This window comes from Patagioenas fasciata, chromosome 1 (genome assembly GCF_037038585.1).
Source record: "Patagioenas fasciata isolate bPatFas1 chromosome 1, bPatFas1.hap1, whole genome shotgun sequence".
In the NCBI taxonomy this organism is placed as follows: Eukaryota; Metazoa; Chordata; class Aves; order Columbiformes; family Columbidae; genus Patagioenas; species Patagioenas fasciata.
The window spans coordinates 61,921,667-61,948,808 of NC_092520.1; the positions used below are offsets into that span (position 1 = coordinate 61,921,667).

Sequence of the window (27,142 nt, forward strand, 5' to 3'; positions counted from 1 at the left end):
AGCTGAGAAATTTCTGGAGAAAACCCTCTGTGAAATCCTGATTGACACAAGCTAGAAGGAATGAGTGTCTTTTTGTCTTTTAGAAGAAGTAGAAACTGCAAAGCTTGCCCAATATATGCAGTTGCTGAATAAGGAATGATGCTCCTTTGGAAATTAATGAGCAGGAACAGTCCTATCTAGGAAATCAGCACTAACATGGTATAGGTTAGAAACTGTGCTATTTCACCTGTTATGTTTTTAAATGACTGGTTGCATTAAAAAAAACCAATCGTATATTAACAGAACTTTTCCATTGGCAAGGGCTTAATAAGCTTTGGCTCTTATGGAGAAAAGTGGGCAAAACACTTTAATCTCTTCAGAAGATATTTTAATTTTAGTAAGCCAAAGAATTCCCATATTTTGTGAAATGAAAATACGAGTTTTTTTCTTTTCTGAAGTGATATAATTGTGATCTTGGAAACTGTATTTTCTGTCATAGGTGTTTCTTGTTTCATCATTTTCTTGATGATGTTTTTTGATTGTATTTAGTGGCAGTCTCAGCTTTTCTTGGGAACATTAAGCTGTAGTAACTTAAACATATTGCTTATTGTGAGCAGTGCTTTATTTCTTCCATTCTCTTGTGGAATGAGGAGATACCTATGACAAAAGAATCAAGAGGCAGCAAAACCTGCCGTAGTTGAAGAAAAAGCAATCAAGACCAAAATTTCTCTGTACCTTGAATATTCTTGTTAATGTGAGGATGAGGATTGTGTTCTATACTACTTGCCATGCAACTGTAGGCATATGTATATCATATCTATATTTGTGTATATAATATGTAGATCTTAGTTTTCAGAGATGTTATTTCCAAGTAATTTATTTTTTTTTTCACATCACAATTTGGAAATTAACAATTTTATTTAGTGCTCATACCAAAGGAAAGCCTAGAACAACCCCTTCCCCCCATCTCTACCTCTTGAGTATATTCATTCTAATGAGTTTCACAATCTTGTATTCTTACCAGTTGCATTCCAAACGACATTCAGAGTAATCATGTACTGTTTAATTTTTCAATAGGATATGTGGAGTCATTACTTGGATTTTATGTTCATACATTATTGAAATAGATCAGCATGATATTTCCTATGCTTTGTGTCAGAAATTGCATACATTCTTAGGCAATATGACATGCAGATTAGGCCTTTGTTGGAGGATCAGAGACAAAAATTTCATCTTATTACATCTGAAACATGCATTTTTAATAGAGAAAGCTCATAACTTCTTTGGCTTTTTTAATGTAGCCTCATTTTTTTTTAATTGCAAAAATAATGCAAAAGAGTCTTAACAAAATATTGTTTCTCATAAAGTAAAATTTTTGTTACATGAAGCATGGGAGATGGGGATCAAATGACTACATTGATAAAGCATTTTGGGTCTCTCTTGGCTTGTATTAGCTTTTGCTTATTCCTAGGTAAAAGATGTTCTTTGATCACCTGTAATGTCAAGGTCTGTGCTGCCGAACAAAGACAGCAGTATGAATAAGTTCCAGAATTTTATCACGGCTGGCAGTTGCTCTTCCTCTCAGCTAGGAAGGATATTTTTCTGATAGCAGATTGAAATTAGTGTCCTGGAATTGAATTATGTGCTACATATCATGCTACAAAAAAAATATGCATAAAATATTTTCTTTTTCTTAATTGAGTCTTTTTTATTAAAAAATAGGGGTTTTTTTTGGCTTATAATTGTTGTTTACATATTGTTGGCCATATGAACTGTGTGACAGAATATCCCCTGATACCCTTTTCACTTACTGCATACACAAGGGACAACTGTGTGTATCATAAGAGCTAGAATGCATCCTTATTTCAGTGACACAAGTACATAAACTAAAAATCATTAGAGATTATTATCAGATTGTGAATGCTGTTAAGGATATGTAATTTAAATAAGTAAATAGGAATCTTCTTTGTTAGCATTACAAAAAGCTTAAAAGCTAATACTTCCAGAGGCATATTTATATTAGAAATTATGCTGCATTTTTGGCTGCTTTTCTTTCTTGTCTCATAAAATATGTATCATGCAATCATGGTATGATATCCACACACCTTCATGGAGAAGAAAAAAATAAGAAAAATCATCTATATGCTCAGAAAAGTAAATGAGAAGAACAGAATTTGAAGGATCCCACATATAAGTTATACTAATGTAAATAATGTTTACTACCAGGTCAAACTGGTTGTCACTCTAATGAGCTTAATGTTTCTAATTTCTGTGTGATTTATTTGCTCATTGAGCTGTGAAATTTGATGCAAAGAGTGATACAAAATGCTGAATCACCAAATCCTGAACTTTGTAGGAAAAAAAAGAAAAAATATTTACATACTTGGAGTTCAGCTGAGTACTTCATATTTCTAACCATTGATCTATAGAGTCAGCATCTTTGGTTACACCTAGATTATGAAATAAAACCAAGCTGGGGCCTATTTACTGGCCTATGGATATGTGGGATGGGTCAGCTCACATCCATAAGACAAAACTGTTTTCTCCTTCAAAAGGTGGAGCCCTGCCCAAACAGCCTATGGGCAATGACCATTGACATGGGACCTGGATGATACTCAGGTATTACCTGCATGAGTGCTAGCTGGCATGAGCCAAGAATGTACAAGGAAGTCTGCTAACTATTCAGAAAATATCATAGAATCATAGAATGTTGTGAGTTGGAAGGGACCCACAAGGATCATCGAGTCCAACTCCTGTCCCTGCACAGGACAACCCCACAGTTCACACCATGTGTCTGAGGGCGTTGTCCAGTCTCTTCTTGAACACTGTCAGGCTTGGGGCCGTGACACCTCCCTGGGGAGCCTGTTTCAGTGCTCCACCGCCCTCTGGGTGAAGAACCTTTCACTAATGTCCAACCTAAACCTCCCCTGGCACATCTTCCTGCCATTCCCTTGGGTTCTGTCATTGGTCACTAAAGATAAAAGTTTGGCACCTGCCCCTCCTCCTCCCATTATGAGGAAGCTGTAGACCGTGATGAAGTCTCCTCTTAGTCTCCTCCACGCTGAATAAACCAAGTGACTTTAGTTGCTCCTCATACGGCTTCCCCTCCAAACGCTTCACCAACTTCATAGCCCTCTTCTGGACACTCTCCAGTAGCTTAGTATCTTTTTTATCCTGTGTTGCCCAGAACTGCGCACAGTGCTCCAGGAGAGGCCGCACCAGTGCAGAGCAGAACGGGACAATCACCTCCCTCACCCAGCTGGCAATGCTGTGCTTGATGCACCCCAGGACAAGGGTGGCCCTGTTGGCTGCCAAGGCACACTGTTGGCTCATGTTCAACTTGCTGTCGACCAGAACCCCCAGATCCTTCTCTGCAGAGCTGCTCTCCAGCATCTTGTCCCCCAGTCTGTATGTACGGCCAGGGTTGCCGTGCCCCAGGTGCAAAATCCAGCACTTGCTCTTGTTGAACTTCATGCAGTTGGTGATTGCCCAGTTCTCCAATTTGTCCAGATCCCTCTGCAGGGCCTCTCTGCCCTCAACAATGTCAAGAGCTCCCCCAGTTTTGTGTCATCAACAAACTTACTAAGCAATCCCTGAAGTCCTGGGTCTAAGTAATTTATAAAGACATTGAAGAGTACTGGCCCTAAGATGGATCCCTGTGGAACCCGCTAGCGACTGGTCACCAGCCCAACATAACCCCATTTACTAGAACCCTTCAAGCTCAACCTGTCAGCCAATTGCTCACCCACTGCATTGTGTGTTTACCCAGCTGGATGCTGGACATCTTGTCCAGGAGAGCACTGTAAGACACAGTATCAAAGGCTTTACTGAAATCCAGAAAGATCACATCAACAGGCTTCCTTTGGTCAACTAGGTGGGTAACCTTGTCATAGAATGAAATTAAGTTGGTCAGGCAAGACTTTACCCTCATGAACCCATTCTGGCTGGGACCAATGACTGTGTTGTCGTTCAGATGGTTTTCAATAACTTCCAGAACAATCTTCTCCATGATTTTGCTAGGAACAGAGGCTGACAAGCCTGTAGTTGCCAGGGTCATCCCTTTTGCCCTTCTTGTAGACTGGAACAACATTTGCCAGCTTCCAGTCTTCCAGGACCTCTCCAGATTCCCAAGAGTGTTGAAAAATCACAGAGAGAGGTCTCACTGTGACGTCATTCAGCTCTTCAAGCACCCTTGGAATAATTCCATCAGGCCCCATCGACTTGCAGGGATCTAGCTGGAGTATCAGATCCTGTGCGAGTTCTGGATTGATTGGGAGTTTATCATTCTCGTAACCATGGTTTTCCAGCCAGGGTTATGGGGGCCTGCAAGTCCATAATTGGTGTTGAAGGCTGAGGCAAAGAAAGCATTATACATTTCAGCTTGGTTTATGCCCCTGTTAGTAAGGTGACCACGCTCATCAGTTAATGGGCCAATGTTATTTCTAGTTTTCCTTTTGCCATTAATATATTTAAAAAAGCCTTTTTTATTGTCCTTCACAGTACTGGCCAGCTTCAGTTCTAACTGAGCTTTGGCAGTGTGAATTTCCTCCCTGAAATGGAAAGCAGCATCTCTGTAGTCCTCCCCTGTTGCCTGCCCTTGCTTCCACTGATCATGTAATTTCTTTTTTCGCTGGTCAATCCCTGGTCAATCAAGCTGGCTTTTTACCTCACCTGCTAGATTTTCTGCATTTTGGAATGGCCTGGTCCTGTGCTCTTAGTAGGTGGTACTTAAAAAACGACCAACACTGATGCACCCCAACATATGGAGAACACCAGGGCAGTGTTCAAATCCAAACTTACAAATAAAAACGTTTATCTCTAGCTTAGTGTAGGTTTAGTCTTTATAGAGATAGATTAAGAGTAGAGCAGTCTTTAGCACAGGTGATCTAAGTTTTGCCAGCACACAAGAGAGTATAGTGAAGGCCTGTGCCAGCTTTGTTCCTGCAAGCAAGGTGGGCACACCTGTAAGGGAAGGAGGCCATAGGCTTCTGTCTTTCATTCGCTTTCCCTCTGCAAGAAACTTGGAAATCTTGGAATTCTTCTTTTTTTTTATATATATTATTCTGTTCCAATGTGCATCATAAAAAAAAATCATCAAAATGAAATTTACTTGTTGATTTCCCAAGTGAAATTCTTGTTTTCTAGCCAGCCTTACATCCAACTGTCATAATTAAACACAAAAAGAGTAAAAAATGACATCTTCTGTGTGACAGAAATTTCTCATTCACTTTAATAGGGTGAAGAATGCACCTCCAGAATAGGTAGACAGAAAGACACAGCAGGCAACTTGTCTATGTTTGTCTTGTTCAAAACTCATACTCTGTTTTCTGAGTCTGAAAATACAAATATTTTACAAGTGTTTTAAATAGACAGGAAAAAAGGAGACTAGTAACAGTAACATTTTGACAGACTCCACCATTTTAGAGTACATCTTTTCTAAAAAAAATGAATCTGTGAGATGAGGACTATGGGCAGCTACATCATGAAATTTTCAGCTGGCCTATTTGCACAGTTTCCATGTTGGAGTTAAGTACATTTTACATGTACATGTAAAAAACAATCATTACATTAGCTAAGTCTACTGAATGATCTCCTTGAGATAGATACTTACTCTTGCATTTGTCCATTAATTGCTTATTGGACTTAACGGAATAAAAGGTGTTTTATCACAATTTTTATGGGGAAAGAAGGAAATAGAAAACATAATAAAAGTGTGATTGCGTGCTACTGTGTCTTGTGCTCATCCATCTATGCAGCTAGTACATCTAGAGCTACTGTTGCATGTTTTCCTTATGTTTTTATGGGTTACTACATTATCTCTCTAGTTCAACATCTGAGTTGTTGCAGATGGGATGCAGATCAGATACCTGCCTTTCCTGTTTTGGTGGATGACTGGAGAAACATTGAAAAATGTTCTTACATGCATGTGAGGTTCACATATACCATTTTAGTCATCAACATTTATTGCCTGTTGGTAGAGCTGATAAAAAAAAGCAGACAACTTTCTGTGAGAAGTTTGCCTGTTTCCTCATATACTTCTTTTAAGCATTGTTTTCTACTGAATGTATTTGTCTGTAGAGGAATAGTAAGGAAATTATTAAAGACTAAAGCAGAAGTCCTCAAATCCTTCCAATCACTGTGTCAGTCCCAAAATGGGAGCTTTTGTAGACCTCAATATTTTTGTGAAAATCTCCAGGACAGAGCTATTACAAAAAACAAAACAGAAATAATAATGATAGCATTTGAAGTAAAGAGTAGAAGTGTGCCCTCCGTAGATCAAAGGTACTGCTGGGCTTCGGGACTCAATCTGGGACTTTGCAATCTCTGCTGACATATACGTTTCCTCTGTGAGGAGCTATGGCTTCATGCATGCTACGTAATACTTTTTAGAATTAATTTTGCTGTATTTTGTAGTTTCTTTAGTGATTAAGCTTGTGTCTTGTTATTCAATACTAGACTTAGACGAAGGCAAGAGTAGACTGAGTTAGGTAAGTGACTGGAAACCAAATATAGTAACTGATGGTTTGTTTGAGCTGTAAGGGGCTGCAAAGTATTAGAATAACTAAGACCATAGAAACGCTTGGAAACTAGGAAAAAATGTTCATACGGGCATGGAGTAAAACATGCAATAAGTACACATAACAAGTCATGTCTTGGAATTTTTTTTGTGCTCATGTGGGAGTCATTTTTTTGACAAACCTTAAACAATGAGAATATTTTATATAAAATGAAGCGTGAGGTTCCTGTTCTACAATTTGCATTTTTATTTCTCTTTTGGTAGGTTAGATAAGGTTTCAAGGCTTTGTGACTTCATTTGTACCATACCAACATATTAATGAGTAAAGCTGGTGAGATATTGAAACCGAAAATATAACAAGATTTTGGTTTATGTCATAAGAGTTAGTGGTTCTGTGGTTGTGATGTCTGGTGTCATCATTTATTTCTTCTTGGTGAAATAATAGAGTAAGCAATGTCATCTGTTTTATGACTATTCACTGAATATTTTGATACTGGAATTCCATGCTATTTTTAGAAGAAAAAACTTGATAGAGCCAAAGATCTATGATTTAGAGAAGATACCGAATCACATCTAATTTAGCCTGCTTGTTTATGACTACAAATTTCCCAGTGTTTGCTCATGGTTGCCCAAAAATTGCATGTGAATGACTGCTTGTATGTATGTTTCAAGAATCTGGAAACACTAAGATGCAGATAAATTGTTAGTCTTATTTCATTAAGATGAAACTCTTCAGCAATATCACACTGTGCAGCTCTGACAGGTGTAGGAATAGAATCCTGATCATCATGATTTCTGAAGTTGACCTTGAACCTATGGAAACAATAGAAGTTCAGTAGTTTGGGATCAGATCCCCAGTATTAAACACCAGTATCCATAGTCTCTGGGGTCATCTTCTTGCCAGAAGCACACTCCATGTTCCCTCCAAAATCTCCTGGTCTGCTGCTTCTGTCACATGCCACTGCCAGAAGCTGAGGATGCTGAGTTGTTCTTTGAGAAAAGGCAGTGTCTGCTTTTCTCCTGAACCTTCATCTTAAGCAGAGTGACAGAAGAAAGTTGTTTCATCTTCATTGTCCATCCTTAAAACAGAAACCAAGGAAGTATTTTAGTAAACTCTGAAAAAACAATTCAAATCATTCTGCTATCATTCATGTGAGAATGTTCTCTTTCTCGGTATTCTGCTGAGATGTAAAAATGTGTTTCTTTGGGTTGACATAAAAAAGGAATCAACCTACATTTTAAGTGTAGATCAAAATTTATAAGCACACGTTAATTTGTCAATGTTAATTTTGTCTTTAATCAAACTTCCCTTATCAGTGACTATTTTTTCTTCTGTCTTCCATCTTTTGGATTTTGTTTTTGTTTCCTTAGCATTTACTTTACCTTGCAGAGCTTATATTATTCCTCTTAAATCTCAAAAATATTAAGCTCATTTCATTCACCACTTTTGGCTAAAGTAGCTGCTTCTGAATCTCTTCTGGTTTCCTTGACAACATGATTCCCATTTCTTACTAACTTCATTCTATTCTGCAGAAAAAAATCTATTAGAATTTTAAATCCCATAAGATGAAGAGTAGTATGAGAGCTTTGTTAAATACTATGCATTAAATAGCTTACAAGTGCACTAACTTTTATAGTCTTGATTTCTTCTGCCATAAACATTTAATGAAGAGAGCAGTGGAACTGCATTTGAGCTGGGAATCTTTATGGGTTCAGAGGCAGCAAAATGACACTCCAGTAGCGGTCTGTGTTCTTAAGAGCCCACCAGACTCATGCAGTTATACACCTTAACACTGATAGTAATTTTTGATGTTCTTTTCTTGCTTAGGCTTAATGATGTGTAATTGTTTGCAAGGAGAGACAACTTTCCAGTTTCCTAATGCATTTATTTCTGTAATTTCTAGTGATCCAGGTTTATACTTTAGGTTAAAATGTTATGGTACAGCATGATTGGTTGTGAAGTTACTTTATTTCTCTACTTTGTGTTTTCCAGATCAAGCTAATGCCTCCAGCTCCAAATGATGACCTGGCTTCTCTGAGTGAGCTAACAGACAGCAGCCTGCTTTATGAGATTCAGAAGCGTTTCAATAATAATCAGATATATGTGAGTTGCTACTCACCTATCAACAGTAAGCTTTCAAAAAAGAACAAAAGAGAGAATAGGAAAAATAGAATTAGTATCATAAGTACTAGACTGTAACCTGCCTCAGACTCATGACTAATATTTAAATGGATTAGTATATATGTTGACAATTTCTCAAGTTTATATGGGAAAAGCAGAAATAAAAAATGTAATAACACTTCAGATAGGTCTGGATAAAATTTATGTGTGTTTATTTCACAGAGCAGGTGTATTGTTAAAAACTGACGGGCACATGTATTTTTCCCTCTAAAACTACCAAAAGATCCTTCAATCTTTAACATTATATTAATTTTAGTAGAGCACATGATTACTGGAAATTTGAAAGGAATTTAGATTTAAAAAACTTAGAATTCATTACTCATGATCTCTTCCTATATAATGAAAATCATCCTCTGTATTGTAATGTTCATCATCTAGATACCAAATAAAATACTTACAGCCAGGTTTTTCTAAAGCGGGTTTTCCTGGTTTTGCCATATTAACCTCGGGGTGCATCTGGTTAGGCATACATTACTTCTGGAGAAAAATCTACACTTGACAATCATGGTGTCCCTGTTCATAGCTTATTCATAACTTATTTCTAAATTACTGAACAGCTGAGTAGCATGTTAATGTGAAAAATGCAAATGGTTTTTAAATGTATAAGTGTATTTCACTGTTTAGACTATAGGAATATGGGGAATCGGGATGTTGCTGTGAATACCTTTGGAATTTTAGGGACTTCAATTCTAGCTGTTATGGCATTCAAAGATTATAAAAATTCTGGGTTTTAGGGTCAAATCCTATTTTGAGTATTTACTTTGCTTGGTCTCACTTTCAAAGGTGTCAAAACCAGATAATTTTAACTGAATTCAGGAGGATCCACAGATACTCAGTATTTATGAAAAGGAAGTCTTCTTTTATTTTAAAATAGTGAAGATTTTACCTAAGAGGATCTCATACCCTGCTCTGGCATTTTCCTTAGGTTAATGGAAATTCATAGGCAGTGATCATTAATATTCTGCTCAATAGCAGCCATCATGCTTTGATAGAGCGTCAGCATCTTCTGAGACAGAGGTCTGGCTTTTTTGCATTCTAAGAGCATTATATGGCAACAGCTACTTATGACAAGTGAGAAGTAGAGCAGCAAGGGGGACCTACAATCTTTTACTTAAGTACACTTTTCACGTATGAGTGTTTAAATAGGAAACAGAAAATCTTGGCACCTTCGCAATCAGTGGATGGTTTGCTATTTATATTAATAATATAGCCAGGAATTTTTTTTTCTACATGTGTGTGCAGATGTTCACATACACATGCACATGTAAAAATACTTACATATGTAACAATTGCTCTGTCTTATCCCACAAGCAACATATTTTAATGTATCAATTCTGCATAATCAATATAGCGTTTCTAAATTCTGTCATCGATCCTGTAAATAAATTGCTTGAAGAACTTGTTTATGGGGTAGGCGTGTCAAATTTTTGTAGTTTAACAAATAGTAAATTACAAATTAACTTTCAAGTAATCTACCAATAATATATGCAGTGCAGTTTTTCTATGCATAATTTTCCATTATGAAGAACTTAGTTTTGCTACAAAAAGAATAATTAATGCTATCTGAATTGTAAATTTAGGTCTTGATTTAAAATGATGAAGTTCAAAGCTCTGAATTCACACATTTTATTTAATACGTTGATAGCTAGATTTAAGCAACTTTGCAAAAATTATTTTCTGAAAGGAAAGAATTAGCCTCCTTAAAATTTTAATTTATTATTTAATAAAGCAATTTATCTTATTCTTTTTTTCAGACCTACATTGGTGATATACTGTTGCTTGTTAACCCTTTTAAAGAACTTCCTATTTATTCTACCATGGTAAGCATTCTCTCTTTAAAATGTTACAGTGTGGAACTTTTCCAGTGTATTCATATAGTTCATTTGGCAGGCCAAACCTCTAAGATTAGTGAACATATATCTGCTTTTTCATGTTGGGAGCATCCTAGTTTTAAATATTTTACCAAAAAAAAAAAAAAAAATTCTTCCAAGATACCACTATTTTTTCTGTGTCTTATTTGTAAAACAGCAATCTTGCTAATGCTTTGCATGAGCAGTAACACTTTCAATTATTTAAAAATAATTCCTGCTACATAACACGACCTTAATGGTTTCTGCCACTGCCAGACTTGCACCAGTATACACATACTTCATGAAGTGGTTGTTTGAGTTCACCACACTTGCTCAAAGCACAATTATAGAAATAACAGCCTTGAATGGTGCAGGAAGGCTCAAAATGACTGTCTGTGCTCCGCACCAGGCCACTATACGGGGCTGTCTCACGGAGGTTGCTTGTGTTGGGCACAGGCAACCCATGGGCAAAGGACACTTGGGTCCATGTGTGCACTGCCATATGCACGGGGCCACTTAGGAAGTGCTACAGATGCTTTTCTCTTGAAAAGTAGTTCCCTTATCTTTCTAATCTTCCTCTTATAAAAAAGAGTAGTTATTTACAAAGGCGTTGTTGTAGCAGTGCGTAGACATTGATACTAACTTAAGTGGACTTTATAGGTCAATGAAAGTAACATAAATTCAATTTATTTGATCTCTGCCTCATCATCACTCAGCTGTTTTAGAGACAGAGCACTAGCATAACTGTTGATTTCTTCCCCACTCCCAGTATTTTTCTCGTTGTTCACTGAGATCGCATTGCTGCACAGAGGTCAGGCTCACTGTTGTGTTAGGGAGTGTTCGGATATGTTTATTTATCTTACAAGAATTATAAAGGGTTCAAAATTTGGTAAGCAAACTAGCCTCTGTTTGCTGTGTCATGTGGCTTTGTGTTTATCAGTAGTAAATTTGAGAGAAAGAAATGCTGTGACATTCAATGGCAGTAGTAGCAGATTCCAAGTTGGGAGACTAAATTTGGTTTCTAGAAATGAAAATCATCCATCATCCCCAAGATTTAAGATTATGATATTTTTTCCTGTCACTGTGTATTTTACATTATATACATGATTTTGTGCACCAAGAGAGAACTGTAAAGAAAAAATAATTCAGATGGTAGGCTTACGTATTAAACTGTTTCCTGAATGTTTGCTGCTTCTTCTCTTGACCCCTCTGTGATAAATCTATTTTAGCAAGTTTAGCATGAGACACTTTGTCCTGTAATTGTTTGGATCACCTTGGATCATCATTGCTTTTACCCCGTCATTATTATCTGCATGGTAGTGTTCATTAGGCAGCTATTTCCCAGATGATCAAAAAGACATGGTTGTGAAATAGCTTTGTGTTCTCTGTTTTTGAAATGCTCAAAGATACTGCAGCAGCTTAGCTGGTATTATTTTGAGCTCTGTGTTACTGGTCTGTATTTTGAAGTAATAAAAATTGACAATATCTATTCCTCAGTAGACACTGACATGCCATATGATGTGGCTTATTAGTTAGCATTTTTGTTTCAGGCATGTGGTTAGCTGTCAGAAAAAGAATGGGCATGACACTATCTTTAAAAGTAGGATGAAGCAATGAAAAGGTTATAATGTACATTTTTCATTAGCAGCACCACTCCAGGTTTTCTTTTCTCTTTTAAAAATACTTTTCATAACTTCTGGGCAATCTTTATTTTGTTATGCTGCACTGACCCCCCACACTTAGCTCCAATAGAATACTACTAAAATAAATATTTTTATAAGCAATTATTCACTCTGAAATGACATAAAGAATCATATGTTAATGGACGTTGATATACGTTGCTTCTTATGCAATTCAATGCAATTGCTAGATGACAGTACTAATGCATTTTTACATGGAAATATACTGTACTACTACACTATACATTAAGGTATCACTATTCTACTAGGGATGTGCAGACACCACTTCAAACGTATCATAGTAACTGTTTGAAGAAGCAGCTTGTGCTATGGTCATCCTGCTTTGTTACGTTTGTGGAGCATTTATTTGTGTACAATTAGGGCAAATGTATCATTGAAGTTTGTGTGTTAGAAAAATATGTAAACTTGCAAAGCACTTGCCACATTATGCAATAAGTCTGTGAAGATTTTTCTTTCTGCTTTGTGACATGCTGAAATGATTCCTTGAGAATCAGTGTGGATTTAATCTTCTTTAGTCTGGTAGCTTTAAAGGCCTGGATGAGAATAGGGCCATATTTTGGAGGATTCATTCAGCCACACCATTGTAGATGCCCCCAGACTCAATAGTTTAATATCTAAATAAATAAGACAGGCATAGGACAGGACAGGGTGATAAGCACCTGATTAGTTTGTAGAAAGGAGCAAATACAAAATGGCACTGTGGTGGAAAGGCTGTTAGAGAGAATAGTTGGGGAAACAGGACATGATGGAAAGGAAGGGATTTAAGTGGTAGCATCCAGTGTCATTCTAGATGCTTCATAGTATTCCAATTGTCCCCCAGCTGCCATGGGTTTCTGTAGAGCCTGTGTTAACTTTCGAAACCCATGAGCAGGTCTGATAAAAGTTATATAAAAAGGTAGCTAAAATTAGTTATTTAAGGATATTTGTAAAATGGTATGGTGTTTCTGCTCACGATCTTATCTAAATCACAATCAGTATTTTCTTTATTATATTTATTTATTCTGAAGTAAAAGAATTGTAGATATTAGCAGACTATCTATTTTTTTTCTAAAATCTGTTTGATATTAGCTGAAAGGACATTAGGATATCCTCAGAAAAAACCTGAGGTTTCAGCAGCAGATAATTGGTTCTACTCATACTTAAGCTTTAAGGATAGTACATGTTCTAGCTATGTGTATCACAGAAGTTATTCAATATTGAAGAGAGGGCATTCATGGGAGACTTCTCTGTCTTGCAATAAATTAATTAGTTTATAACTTAAGCCTTTGATTTCAATTTTAACTTTTCATGAGATTATTATATTTCATTTTGTAATATTTTTAAGCCAAGACATTGAAGAAGTATAAACATGAGGCATAAAAAAGTAACTTACTAGGTTTTGTTTTACCCAATGCACAAACTGGTATTGTTGAGTCCTCTAGTATATGTTTATTTTTGTATCTTAATTAGATCTCTATGCTTACAGCTCTATTTGCTTTAATTAAAATCTTCATAGATACTGTAATGGTACCACATATGTACACATACAGAGATTCTGTTCATAATGCTTAGAGAGCTTTACAAAAGACCCAGGATTAGGGAGGTGAAACATAATTAGTTTGAAATGTATTGATCATGTTAATTTTCTGTATTTTTTCAGGTCACCCAGCTTTATTTAAGTAACTCTGGAAAATTATGTTCTTCACTTCCTCCACATATATTTGCCTGTGCTGAAAGAGCTTACCACATGCTATTCCAGGAGCAACGTCCCCAGTGCTTTATCCTCAGGTGAAAATTTATCTTTCTATTAACTAATTTGTAACTCCTGCCTTTCAGCTTTTCCCCCAGGACTCAGCAATTGAGATTTCTATTTTTTTTTCCTCCAACTGATTTCTTTCTGTGTACTGATCTCTGTATCATACATTAGAGCAAAATAGAACTGGAAAAGGTTTAATTACATCTCAAGTTCATAAATTATCGTGGGGAATTCCCACTCCATCTAGCTGCATCTAATTAAGAACAAAGAGTTAATGGTAAAGAATTCAAAACTGTTGTGTGTGTTTGCTAATACAACATGAATCAGGATTAGAAATAGAATCTAATGACAATAAAAATGAGAAGTCCTTGTCTAAATTATAAAACTCTGAGTTGGTGCAACCGTATTGGAACTTCTACTCTGCCTCACATACTTGTGTGGCCCTGAGCTTGTAATTTACCTCTTCAACTTCAGAATGGACTTCAACCAGTTCCTTTATTCACAGTGTTGTTTTAATGATAAATAACTTCAAGATTGTTAATTAAATGTATTAGAAATTTCCAGCGAAACAGAACCTCATCTGAATATATGAGTTTTATGATGGTGAAAGTTTGTATTCACTTGAAACTTCTGATCCCCAAATCTGTTAATCCCTTTTCTTCCTTCATCCTAGTTGAAAGCAATGAGTGCTGAATTTGATTTAGTTGCACAAATTTGTTGGTCAATCTTGTCCCTTTGACAATTGCTGTTGGCTGAAACAGCAAGGGTTTGCAGAACTTCATGGGCTATGGGAAAGAAAAAAAACGCTCCTGAACTACCTCTTATTATAAGATAATTTAATACTATGAAATGGAGAGGATATGATACTCAAAAGCAGCTAATGATGCTGGTTTAGAGTTGCAAGAATTAAAATTAACACATAAATACAATCATGTGCATCCCTTTTCTATTGCATTCTGTTTATGTGGATACAGACTCCTGTGATTATTTGATGTTCTGTATATAAAGTCTTCAAATACATCTGAATATTGCAGTTAAATGTTTCTTTTAAAAGCATAGTTTATTTTAAAAAATACTTCAGAAGTTTCCAAATTACAAATGTATAAATCATTTATGTGTGGAACTGACTGTTGATTGACTGAAACAAAAGGTAAGCTTTTTATAACCTAATCAGAATGGAATAGATACTTATTTATCCAGTGTGCAGTGACATTTAAACAGAGGTAAAAGCAATATTAGGAAATCATTACTGTATGTTCATATTATCATCTTGTAAATATTAACTCTTTTTTAGGCATAACAATATTGATAAAAATAAGAAATATCCTAAGGCACTGTTTTCAGCATTTTCTTCAAAGTATGAACTTGAGACACTGCTAATTGATTCGTATCTTTGTGAAGTTGCCTATAAGCGTAAACAGAGAAGAAGTAGAAAATATTACTTGGTCATGCTTCAAGAAAAAAGCCAACTGCCAAGCTAAGTGTTATGTAGTAGTACACAAAGAATATTGTACTTATTGATAATTGGCTTTGATATCAGGGAACAGTTGCTACTGGTGGTTTCATTTCAGTATGTCAAGGCATTTATTAAGCCTCACCGTCTCGATCCCTGACCAGCCCACTGTAGCTTAATGTAAATCAGAGACCTGGTGGAGAATGTGACAAGAGAGTGCTCTGTTCACATTAGCACTTGGCAAGACATCTCCATATCACATCAAGACAACCTACATATATACCATCCTAAAGTATGCTTTATGTGGATAATTAATTGAACCTAAAGGTCACTTGTGAAAATGGAAACTGAAAGGAAAGCATCTGGTAATTTGGAACAGGAGATAAGTATAGCTGTAACTTGACAGAAACAGTTCTTTGAAATACCTTTCTTCTACTAGCACTAAATGAGAAAACAGAAGGGAACTGAGATCTTTTAGAAATTCATAAAGAGGTATTAAAATTGAGATATTCATATTATATCAGTCCTTTGGTAGAATCTAAATAATTTTTGGAAAGTAAAGGTGATATAGGACATTTCCGTGTGTTTTCCAACAACAACAACAATAATAATCATAATCATAATAGTAATTGTTATTGTTATTGTTGTTATTTTCTGAAAAATATTCATGATGTAACTTAAGTTATTAGTTTACCTTCTTTCTGTCACCTGGTCACGTGTGTGCATGTGTGCATTTGTGGTCAAAATGGATTTCTACTTTCTTGCTAATTCAGCTGTAAAACAACATTAGCTATCAGCAAGAGAAGGTTCTTCCACCACTGTGAGGGCTGATTCATTGATTACTTCTGTGCTAATAAATACCATGGAGCAGGGCGGACTTTGTGGCCCTGAGGGCATGTGGCATAGTATCCAGTCAGTTTTTCTTTGATTTTTCACTTGAAGAGGAGTTTGTGGAGAAGTTTTCAAGATATTAGTTTCATTTTCTATCAAACCAAGTAACTCCAGTTCTGCAGTTCTGAAATACTCCAAGTTTTTGTGTTTTACTTTTTCTTCTTCCACCTCTTGTATCAAGCATATTCTTCATTCCTAAGTAAGAAACTCTGTGATTTTAAAATACCTCCATTAATAAAGCTGAGTTGTGGGTACATTTCCAGGCATCCACATATAGCGCGATAAGTGCACCTAGTAACAGATTTTAAATGTGCAGTGACAGGCTGAATGAAGATGAGGGAGCTCAGAGAAGCTCTCTGTACCTAGACAAGCCATTTCATGTAAGTGCCTAGAAGGAAGGAGACAGTGGATGAAGAAGTGAAAAGGATTCATAGATCCATGAGAATGTTATATTGGAATAAGATGTCTACAAGAGCTTCTGCCCATCTACCTTTGCGTGCTCATTTCCACATTTCCACACCAACCTTTGTGCCAATGCAAACATTCAGGTGGTGGCCTGGTGATTTGGGCTGAAGAAATACTCTCAGATCAAAGTTACACCTGGGAGGGTAGTGGTGATGCTGAGGAGCTATTTTAACATGAATCCATTCTAAATCCAAATTCTTCTACAAGTGAAATGAGTTCCCAAAGCAGGACTAGTAGGACCCACTGTTTTTGGTGATGGCTTTGGCTTAGACTAAATAGTTCCTAGAATCCTTGTACCGTGTTTGCTGCTGCTGTAATATTGGAATGATTGACCTGAGACACTGTCCAAGTCAGAGCTCTTACAGGGAGGAGTATTGGGATGCCACGTAGGAAAATAGTCCCACCAAAGCAGAAGGACGCTACTTTTGTTTGGTTTTATTAGTAGCATGCAAGTTCAGCGACAGTAGATTGTCTTTGTGGGCATGCACTGGTCTCAAGATTAAATTCCCTTGATATCTGCAAGACATGCCATTCTGGCATATGAGCACTCCTGGAATCACACACTGAGAATACACTTTTGCCTTCTGTTGTCATCATTAGCGAGTGAAACACGATACAATTATACAGTAAAACTCTTCAATCTATACTACTTTGCTTTTGCTTATAATGATATCTTATAGTATAAGTAATTAGTTACTATAATTTATGAACATAATTATGCTTTACTTTTATTGTAAAGATTTTACCATGAGAGGAAGCTACTGTTTTGATGTGCGTGTTGTGATATGATATGCAGCAGTGTGAATTAGTACCATACTAGTATTTTACTTTTTGTCTGCAATTCTCAAAATTAGTCAAGCTTAACTATTAGGTGCCAAAGAAAGGATCAAGTGATGGCAGTGTGTAAAACTCTCATCTGAATTTTTCCTGAAAAGTTTGAGTTTATTATTTTTAAAAATAGTAATTTATTTATAGGTGTCTTTTATTTTCAGTACATCGAGCTACACACAAGATTTTCAAAAGGACTGGGAAGAATATCTGAAACTGTCCTCTTATTAATGTTAATCCTTTCATACTCATCACATGCTGTAGCTTGTTTATTTTGTGGAGATGAAGTTTATTTTCTATTAGCAAAGTTTTTTTTTGTTTTGTTTTATTTTTTTTTTTTTGTTTGGTTTGGTTTTTTGTTTCGTTTGTTTTTTTGCTGTTTTGTTTTGTTTTGTTTTGTCTTGTTTTTTGCCAAAATGTAATTACAGAAAGATACTTTCCATGAGTTTAGTGGCCATTACTAATGATTTGTGAATTATGCTTTTATTGAACACATACTGTTGCTAATGAATTCTGCATGCAGCGTAACCCTTAATGATACTGTTTTTCTTAATCTAGCCATTTTTGCCTCCTACATTTTCTCAAGAGATGATCATGAAAAGAGATTAAGGCATCTGAACTTGCCTGAGTTGGAACTTAGCAGCCTAAAAGTCCAAAGCTATGGTCTTGAAAGCCTTGCTTAAACCACCAGACTACTTTCTGATCTTGAAGGACTGCTTCAATTTTCATTCCATTTGTTTGTTCAGGAGATGTTCATAATTTCTGGCAGGGCAGAGTCTTACAGCACTATTCATGCAGGTTGACTGGCTCTCCCCAGGCAACAAAGTAGATGGCATAAAATGAATGGTCTTGTAAAATGAATCACCCATTACATAAAATACTATACATAAATATCAATGGCAAAGTATTCCAACAATGGTACAATTGCAAGTAGGTAGTTCACTTTGCAGAGGCTGTGTATGTGGTATGAATGTACAGAAGATAGAATGGGCAGTGGACACTGAAACATCTTCTGCAAGAACAAAGGAGCAAACAGTGCCCTGAAATGTGTTAGCTCAAAGCTCCACTAATTCTATCATTGCTATAGTCTTTATAAATTGCTTGTAATTAAGAATATATCTTGTAAAAATACTTACTAGCCCCTAATTTATAAATTAAACAAATTTATCATTTCTGGTTTGACCTGCTGTCACGGAGGCACCCCGAGATTAGTTTAAGGGACAACAGGGTCCAAAACAGCTTTTATTAAACTGGTGAGAAACAGGGTTTTAGCACTCCAAAAGTGACTTAAATATAGGTTCAGATATCAGTTGAGGAAAATTATTAAGGGGCAGCAACTAATACAACAGGTGATCCACGTGGGGGGGTTGCATTCTGCCACACCTGCATTATGTTAAAAACCTTACCCTTGCAGAATGAAGATTTAGCAGAGATTCTTAGTCTAACATTATTACATACTGCTAGTGAAAGACAACCCTCTGAAAACCCAATGACAACTCTTCTGTGCCAAAACTTTGTGTTTCCATGGTAAAAAGGTTATGTTTTAAAGAAGCTTTAGAATTGCATTTTAGGTCCTACAATTTCCAGCAATGTTAAAGCACTTTATTTTGCAGAACTTTCATAATGTCCCATTTAAACTATGTGAAGCTGTGTTTTCATCTCCAAAATTAATAAAATAGTTACTACTATTTCATTTTAACGTTACCTCTTTCAGTTTTCTTTATGACTTTGGTCTTCTGCTGCTATCTATTCCCCTAAACATCCTATTAAGCTACTGAATTGATTAAAAAAGGAAAAACAAAACAAAAATAGAACTCTCAGGATAGTCTGGATCAGTCTTTCCACCTTCTCTGTCTTTTCACACTTTACTTAGTTTCTTGTCTTTTGAAGCTATACTCTTAATTTCCTCCACAGGGTTACCATGTTGCAAGAGTTTAAATTTTTCTTCCCCCTCCCCACCCCCGCCAGTCACTTCACATCTGATCAAGTGTTCACTCACTGAAATTCAGTGTTTTTCAACACAAAAGAGTTTGGATAAATTCTTGAAGGGTTTTCTACCAGTTATTCACAATTACTTCTATTTTATAGAAAGCCACCATCATTTATGTATCCTTAACACCAAGACCTGACTTCGTATGATCTTTGTATGAAAGTTACAGAATAAAATAAGATGATGTTACATTCTTAAATAGGCAATAGGTGGATTTCTCATAAAAACTTCCTTCTAACTGCATTTTGCTCCTGCTCTTCATGATATGAGAATGCATCAAGCACTGGTAAGATAAGTGAGGAGCTGTCTAGGAAGGCTAAGTATAGTTTATTGGTTTGTTAGAAGCTAAGGATCCTTAGTCGATGAAGCCAGTGGTTTATGGGATACTGATGGCTTAATTTGCTGAATCAAAAAAACCCCACAAACCAGTCCATAATGAATATATCAAATGAAATGCTATAATTTTTTATGTGTTAGCAGGCAGGAATGTCAATATCCAATGGTTTTGTTGTGATATAAATCACATTTTTAAGCCAAATAATCTGGAACAGAGACAAATCCTTGTCTTTTAAAGCAGAAAGCCTTGAAAGCTTTTGATTTCCTCAGTTTGGCATCACACAGACATTCTGTTCAAGTTAATAATCTTTAATTTTCAAATTATAATTCAATGTATTATAAGTGCAATGGTCTACTGCAGTACAGTTATATATTTGGACATCTTATTAAAAAAAAAGAAAACAACAAACCAACATTTAGAAATGTGCTTTCCAGTTTAGTTTACTAGAGAAATATAGTTTCCAGCTAACACACAGGGTTGTTCAGTTACAGATAGCACTACTGATGATATAAAACATATTATTTAATATTTAGCGATATTGCTTACACGTATCTATTTCAAATCTCGAAACCTCAGTCATCAAGCAAGAACCAGTGTCTCATTTACATTCTCTGCAAACTGAGAATAAAGAAATAACCGTGACCCTCCAAAAGTGTACAAGCTTTCTCTCTCTCTTCCCTGGCTATATTTTACTATCAGGATGGGAACTTGGAGTACTAAATTTTACATCTTCCTTTAAAACTGGTGGAAATCTTACGTGAGTGAAATCTGTTGGAAGTTTTTCAACATTTCTGACTGTAATTCAAGTAATGCAGGAGTAGGGTTGTTTTTTTGTTAAGTATTCCTGCACTTCTGAGTGTGGCACTTTTGATCAGAACTGAAAATGAAATGCAAACAATAAAACCCTGTCACTTATATGTTCTGAAATGGCAGGTACATTCCTCCTTACATGCTTTATGTTTTGTCATTTTTTTCCACAAATAGATATTTATAGCATTTATTTGTACTGGAATTGACACCAAACCATAATGATGCTGTTATCTGGATTCATAAGTATATAGATGAACCTGACTAAAATACAGAAACTGAGGATATGTAAGATGTACTTCTCAGTAGTCACAGGAATTAATTCTTAAGGTTTTGCCTGGCACTTGCTGTTTTCTGACTATTTTAGGTGGGCTTCCTAGGTTAACTTATTCTACATGACGGTTCTGTCTGTCCACATCTAAGTCCCGCCCCACCCAATAACTTTTGAACCTGTTGGCCACCAGCAGCCACAGAGGTCTCAGAGCTGGGGTGTTCACACAGGCTTTGTAGTTTCTGGGGAGCCATCATGAGGGCGGGTTGTATCTCCAACCACAGCTGTTCTGAAAGGTGACATCCAGGCACTTTGTGTGACGTGGCTAAAGCAGCCACGTGCTTTAGCACTGAGCTCACTGGTGTGAGTGGTGCCAGCGGCCCAGCTAGCCTGACCCAAGACAGCAGAAGAGCTGGGTGCTAATGCAAGTGCAGAGGCTTTGCAGGGTGTAGCTTCTTTGGTTCCCCCAGTTGTAGAACACCTTGAGTTGTTTGCCTCTCATGACTTCATAGTTTTGCACTTTTAATTGGACTTTTTTCCTAACAATTTTAGTTTTTAATGTTTTATTTAAAAACAGAGTTTGTTTTTCTTATTATTAATATTATTTTAAGATACGGAGACTAGAGGTGTATTTAAGGTCCTACTAAAAAATTAATGAAATATAATAGGAATCAGGACCTCTCTCAGGTAGTTATATAGGAAAGTTACAAGGCCAAAGGAGAATAAAATAAGAAGGTTTACTGGAACTTCCCTAAAGCCCTTGGTGAGCATAGGATTTCAAATTCTCTGTTCATTTTCCTTTCCCTTGGAGTACACTATCTCTGCTAATTTCCTAATTTAACCTTCTTTATCTGTGAAATAAGCCTGCTTTGCTCTGTCTGTTTCATAATGCTTTGTAATGACGTTTTGCTGGGGAAGAACGCTTTTCTGCTGCAATGTTAACTTCTCCTCCACCTTGATAAGGCAGTCCACCCAAAAGTCATAAGAAACCAATGTTCATATTGCAAATTACGTTTTGAAAAAAATACAGTGTTGAAGCAGTTATTTAAAATAGAGAAAAGGAAGTGTTCTCTAAGCATAATTAAATTGTTAAAGCAAAGATATTGTGGACAAGGGGGACATTACAAAAAATTTTACTCCACCTCAAAGTAAATGGAGTAAATAAGATCTGACTCAAGGTGCCAAATTAATTTTTCATTGTTAAATTATTTATTGCCCCAAATGTTCCAAACAATGATATCGACAATTAAAACTTTACCTAACATAGCATTTCTTTCTCGGTGTATCAGTCTGTATTTCGGTGCTGGTGAACATAATCCTTTGAAATCCACAGAACAACTAAGTGACACTGTGTCTCCCTTTCAGCAAGCAGATTCTAGTGAATCCTGAGCCCCTCTGGCAACTGCTTGAGTCAATAAGCTCCTGTGACACTGCCGGACAAAATGTCGGTCACTGTAAAATCAACAGTTGGGCTGAGAGTGTCAAATCTTTGTAGTCACTGCAATCTTTGTGTCACTGCAAGGTTTAGGAAACAGTAATATTGGGAAGAAATACTCAAGAAGGGGCAGCAACTGTCCACTTTGTGCACTCTTACATGGTCCTGTGCTATCCAGGCCACAGTTAGCTTGCAGTGAAAACCAGGACAGAGCTTTATTTAAAAAAGGAAACAAATTAATTGTTAAGTGTGGAAACTAATGGTGAACACTCTAGTTGCTTGATTCTGTTTTCTGTTTGTAATTATAATTTGCATGCCTGCTTTGTAACATTCTAAATCAATCAGAGGCACATCAAATGTTACTCTAGCATTCGTTCTTCTCCTCCCCCCACTTTCCCTCCCAGTTTCTCCAGTTGTGAGAAAGATTTTTTGAAAAATAACCCCATCCTACTAATCCTGGAAAAGTCGTCTGTTAAAGAAGCTACTTTTGGTAGATGAAGATGGGCCTAAGCAAGCAAAATAATAAAAGATTACAAAAATTTGTTAAATTTCATGTCTGGTTCAGCCCTCAGAATGATACAAATACAAATATTTATCTGCTGGATATAAAGGGCAGTACACATTAGACAAGCTGTGAGTTCTTACAAACTATGAATTAATTCAGATCTGATTTTCAAGCATATATATGAACAATTCTGCTCAGTGGCATCTTCTGTAACTGTGACTGTACTAAATTTCAGAGAGGTTTTATTTCAGAGAAGTTCCTTAACAGCTGAAATAACCAAAGAGCCACGGTTTCTAACCTTGTTGGTAAGCTGTGGTATAGTGATAGCAGGTTGCAGCTGTGATTTTGGATTAAGTATGTTGTGGAGGGACAAAATTATTTCATCATCATGACACACAGGTGCCAAAGGACTGACCAGTGTTAGTGGGTGGTAGGAGTGATGGTGCAACACAGATTTATATCTATCTCTAAGCTCACTGACTTTCTGGATAACACAGGCATAGGATCTGCGATTTGCAAGAGTATGAAATGTCTCTATGGGAGGAGTGTCACAGAACTAATGCTCTGTTTCACTATTTTTCTTTCTGTTCCTGCTAGTGTTATCAGGCAAAGAAACATGGAACTTGGACACAACCATTATAAAGACAGAAGGGTAATGTTACTTCTTAAGAACAGAGGCAGAATGGTACAATTAGCATTTGGAGAGTGAAGTCATCAGAAAGTCAGAAGCTGAAGATCTGAGCAAGGGATAGTGCACTTACAGAGCAACTTCTCGATTCTGTAGAGATACTATTTTCATTTTAGCCATGACAGTGACATTCTTGACTGGAAATTATTTCTTTCGCTCTAAGACCTTGTTTAAGTACAGATTTGTGTCCTATTATTTGAGGTCTTTGCATAGAAAATATCCAGGTTGCAAACCTTTGCAGTCTTGGACCACAAACCTCCTACTGATGCCAATAGGAGTTTGAAGTCCAGGGTAAGACTCCAGCTCATCATAGAAACATGATGACATAGGTAAAAATAGTTTGACACATCACATATAGTAATGAGACATCTGTCTTGTCACCTAAGACTACAGTTTACCAGGCAAAAAACCAAGATATTCACCAGAGCTGCATATACATCCTGTAAGAGTTGAATGACATTAAATGGTGCAAAGATCCCATCCCTGTCTGAGTATGAAGACCTTTTTGTCCTTCCTTCTTTTGTTTCTTCTTTTATTTAATTTATTTCTCCTTACAAGTGAGATTTGAAAAGATAGAGCAATGACCAGACTGGTTCTATATTTTGGTCCCCTCTCATTTTCAGAAACTGAACTATACAGATAACAGACTGACTAGCCAGCATGGCCATTGTACTTGTGAAAAATCTAACTGGTTGTTGTAGAAACAGCCTTTTAAATTTGATCAAGCAGATAACCAAAGGAGAAGCATCAGGTTACATTTTGTTTGGTTGAGTTTTCTAAAAGAAAACAACTTCTTATAATTCAAGTAAGAAATTATTACATTAATTTCTTAACCAAGCTTCACTAACTTTATTCTTTGCATCTCTTTTGTTTCTTTTCCTTCCTTTTCCACGCTTAAAGCACACCATTGAGTTTGCTTCTGTCCTCCATCCGTCCACTTTTCTGTTGTTTCTCCCTACCTTTGTTGTTCATATTGGCTTTTACCTTGTCTTGTTTGCTCATTTTCGCCCTCAGAGATTCTCATTCTCTGAAATATTTATTCCATACCGTGAGCAAGAAATTAAGTGAAACAGGATCACTGAAGTCCATGTATTGCATTGCAGAAACTGGGCAGTTTGTAAAATCAATAATATTTTTCTTCCTGTTCCTTTGCTATTTTCTTTCCCTCTTCCTCTTGTATTCTACAGTTTACTTTCCCTCTGACTCCCATCTTTACCACAATAGTTCCCCATCTGCCAAGAGAACCAGGCAGCATTAGCAGGCTCCTTTGCTGGACAGAGATAAAGGAGGAGATAAAATCTTTGCCATAAATAATACCTTCAAAATGGCTTGAAACCTTTAGGTTTGATTGGCTTTTCTTGTGGTACAAGACAATACAGTTTGACAGCTGTGACAGCCTTCATGAGCATAGACAGCCAGTCTGTCATCTCTGTTATTTTGTTCTTTATTATTTGCCATCCATAAACCTTCTGTTATTTGAAATGAAAGTTTGGCTGAGATATCTTAAAACCATTCAAACAGAGCTAGGAGAGAATATAAATAACATATCAAATGTGAAAATAACAATTATTCTCCCTTCTCTTGCTTGCCCGTCATCTTGCAGTGGAGAGAGTGGTTCTGGGAAGACTGAAGCCTGCAAACACATAGTGAAGCACCTCACTTGCAGAGCCAGCTCCAGCAGAAATGCCTTTGATACAAAGATCAAACATGTAAGTAGCATTCTGATCACTGAGTACAACAAAACAAAATTCTGTATCTTGGACAGACAAAGACATTTGAACTGTAAGGAAAAAGGCATCTGCTGTGCAGAAGTTTGTGAAGGGTTTATTTTCACCATTGAAATCAAAGCAGGTTTCTTTCCCTGAATTTCCCTGAATGAGAACAAGGTCAAGTTCACACTGATGTGATGTGAGGAAACCGAAAAGTGGAGGTCAGTTTTCTTTCTGTAATATATGTTTTGGTGGCTTTGGAAAACAATGTTTCAGCGAATAGGAAGCATTTATGTAACAAGTTACTGTCTCCTAAATATGTACTAATTGTAGTAAATAAATTTATCTCTGTGGTTGTGGTGTTGCTTCTCTGGACAGTATAAGAAGTGCTGAGACACCTGAAGTAACGATATGTAAGACAGAAACTGGAAATTTGCAGGAAAACTGCAGGGACTAAACAAAGGCATATGGCCTAGTATTTAAGTGCTAAATATATTTATGAAATAGGCAAGAGTTCTGCGTATTTCTGTCATATTTTATTCCCACAGCAGAGCAGAATTCTGCCCAGTGCATAACATGAAATCATGAGAACCTGCTTCATATATCAGATGAATTTATCTCCTTTGCAGTACATTATAAACTTTCAGTTTTCTTTTGACTGAACATTGCATCTCATTTTTAGTTATTGCAGCTGTAACACTACCCCTAGATTGCCAATTCATATTCATTCAAAAAATTGCCTTTCCTGATGATCCCAGCTCAGAAACAGATTTACAGAGAATGTTTTAGCACAGTCTGCGTTATCGCAACTGAGTTTTGAGTTTCATACTTAATATATGTGTAGATTCTTTCACTCACTCTGGTGACCTTCCTCGACAGCATTTATATTCAACTATATATGTATTATTTTTAGCTTTCACTGGCCACATACATGGTATTCAAGAGAGCTCTAGAATAATTTGTTGTGTGTTTTTTTAATAGCATCATATGCATTGTTCAAAACATCATGCTTTCTTCCTGAATTATGCATAATCTTGTCCAGAAAGATGATAAAATAGTGTCAGAAGTACAACTGGCAGTAAAAGACAGTCTACAAATCAGGATTATTGGGATGTGCGAAAGGCTACTGGTTCACATTTTGTACATTCTAGCTGATAAGGCAGTAAAAGTCCTATGAATTTTGAGTGGATTTTGAAAACAGTGTTACATTTGTGTTTTTTGAAGATGTTAAAAAAACCTGATGACACTGAAAATGCTACAACTGAATAAGCTGTGGCTTTACTTTGTGCAGTCATACAATTGCTGTGTTAAAGCATTTTTCACAGTGTTATCTGATTAATTGTTTATGTTCCTAAACTGACACATTAAATCCAGGTTTCATGTGGCAATATTAAGAATACTTTTATTATTTTTCACTTTTTAGAATTGAAATTTTAAAGCCTAGTGGTGCAGTAATACCATTATACAGGGACAGGACACTTTAATTTAAACCCAAGAGCCAGATCTACAAGTGAGATCTATTTCTACTGTGTACTTTTTCATTTACACAGGATTACTTATAGTTTTGAACTAGATGTTATTCAAGTAGAGCTGCAAAATTCAAGTCAGATCTTCCAAGTACAGCAGTGGGAAACAGGAGCTGTGAGGAGTAGTCTTGTCTCCACTTCAGCTTGTCTCTTGACCACAGGAAAGTTCCGAGGAACGACCATCATGATCCAGTGCAAATAAGATAAGATGATCTCCTCATCTAAGAACAGGAATCAGTGTGGAAGGGGGCTGACCAGGCCTAATTTTCTCCAT

The 27,142-nt window shown here is 36.4% G+C and overlaps 1 protein-coding gene across 4 annotated transcripts in view; it reads left to right on the top strand.

Moving 5' to 3' along the window:
• The window catches only part of MYO16 (myosin XVI), a 377,675-nt gene that overhangs the window by 183,797 nt on the left and 166,736 nt on the right, over positions 1-27,142 (top strand). For all 4 annotated transcript variants that reach the window (XM_071807296.1, XM_071807294.1, XM_065829663.2 and 1 more), the window contains 4 exons: positions 8,490-8,600; positions 10,433-10,498; positions 13,868-13,995; positions 25,237-25,342. In XM_071807296.1, coding sequence (XP_071663397.1) covers positions 8,490-8,600; positions 10,433-10,498; positions 13,868-13,995; positions 25,237-25,342 — 411 coding nt within the window. The remainder of the gene's footprint in view (positions 1-8,489; positions 8,601-10,432; positions 10,499-13,867; positions 13,996-25,236; positions 25,343-27,142) is intronic.